General features: G+C 58.7%; 1 protein-coding gene across 6 annotated transcripts in view; it reads left to right on the forward strand.

Moving 5' to 3' along the window:
* The window catches only part of RGS12 (regulator of G protein signaling 12), a 96,366-nt gene that overhangs the window by 83,354 nt on the left and 11,720 nt on the right, over positions 1-1,292 (forward strand). For all 6 annotated transcript variants that reach the window (XM_023507679.1, XM_023507677.1, XM_023507678.1 and 3 more), the window contains 2 exons: positions 67-140; positions 505-631. In XM_023507679.1, the coding sequence (XP_023363447.1) occupies positions 67-140; positions 505-631 (201 nt within the window). The remainder of the gene's footprint in view (positions 1-66; positions 141-504; positions 632-1,292) is intronic.

The following is a 1,292-nucleotide window of genomic DNA, read 5'->3' on the forward strand; positions in this document are numbered from 1 at the left end:
CCACAGAGTGTGGTTGTACACGTCAGGGCTCTGGCCCTGCTCTGACTTTGGCCTCTTTCCCCACAGCCTCTGGTGCTGCACCAGGACAGCAGCATCTTGGAGTCCAGGGACCTGCGTCTGGAGACACGCACCCTGTTCCGGTGAGAGGCCCAGTGGGCTCTGGGGAGGTGGGAGCCTTACACTGCACCTTTGCTGGGAGGGCAGACTTGGCTGCCCCCTGTTGGACTGTAGAGGGGTGGGGCAAGAAAGGACCCTTCCTTCTCAGCTGGGCACACCTCCTGAGACCACCGTGGGGAAGGGCTGCACTGCAGGCCCTGCCCTGTGGGAGGGCAGCCACACACGCTGCTCAGCTGCTGTCAAGCTCAAGAGGGGCCCTGCAGATTCCTTCCCAAGGAGGATAGTGCCTCACGTCCAAAGCTGTGCAGATGGGCTCGCGGGGCTCCCGGGCGGCTACCCGTGGGTATGCTCAAATTTGTAGTGAATATTTTTATGCCCACCTCCCAGGCTGGACCTCGTTCCTATTAACCGCTCAGTGGGACTCAAGGCCAAGCCCACCAAGCCTGTCACAGAGGTGCTGCGGCCTGTGGTGGCCAAGTACGGCCTAGACCTCAGCAGCCTGCTCGTGAGGCTGGTAAGTGTCTCCCAAGCCAAACGGTATTGGGCAGAAGGCAGCCACACTGCTCAGAGCAGGGCCTGGGTGGGACCACCCCCTCAGTTGGAGGACTTGGCCCTGGGCCACTTCTCATTCTGTGCGGTAGAAACTCCCTCATCAGTTTTTATACCTTGGTCATTCTAAAAACAATTGATACATGCGGTGTAGTTTTGGGCCTGAGAAACCAACCAACCCACACCCCTGAAGTCGACCCACCACCTGCAAATTGGGTCAGGTGACAGAGTGCCAATAGCACCACTTTATGGGCACCTCTGGGTGGGCACATCTCCTGACTCTGATCCACGCTTGGCACTTGAAGCTCAGAGCTGGCATTTGCAGCCAGGCTGCCCGTTCCTCATGTGAAGAAGGGTTAGGGAGGAAACAGGAAATCGCTGTTTAGGGGTGGAAAACAGGCCTTGGGAGCATCCTAGTCCCCTGAGGGCAATTCCAGACCAACAGGGGACTCTGGATTGTGGCTGCTGTGCTGGACCCTTCTAGGGGCTCAAGAGGCTAAGGCGCCAGCCACATACACTTGAGCTGGCAGGTTCGAATCCAGCCCAGGCCCGCCGATCAACATTGACCCCCGCTTTTGGCTTTTTTCATGCTGAGCACTCGGGCCCAGGCCTGGAGCCACACATGC

This window comes from Otolemur garnettii, unplaced genomic scaffold (assembly GCF_000181295.1).
Source record: "Otolemur garnettii isolate 467f Iridium unplaced genomic scaffold, OtoGar3 scaffold00198, whole genome shotgun sequence".
Classification (NCBI taxonomy): domain Eukaryota; kingdom Metazoa; phylum Chordata; class Mammalia; order Primates; family Galagidae; genus Otolemur; species Otolemur garnettii.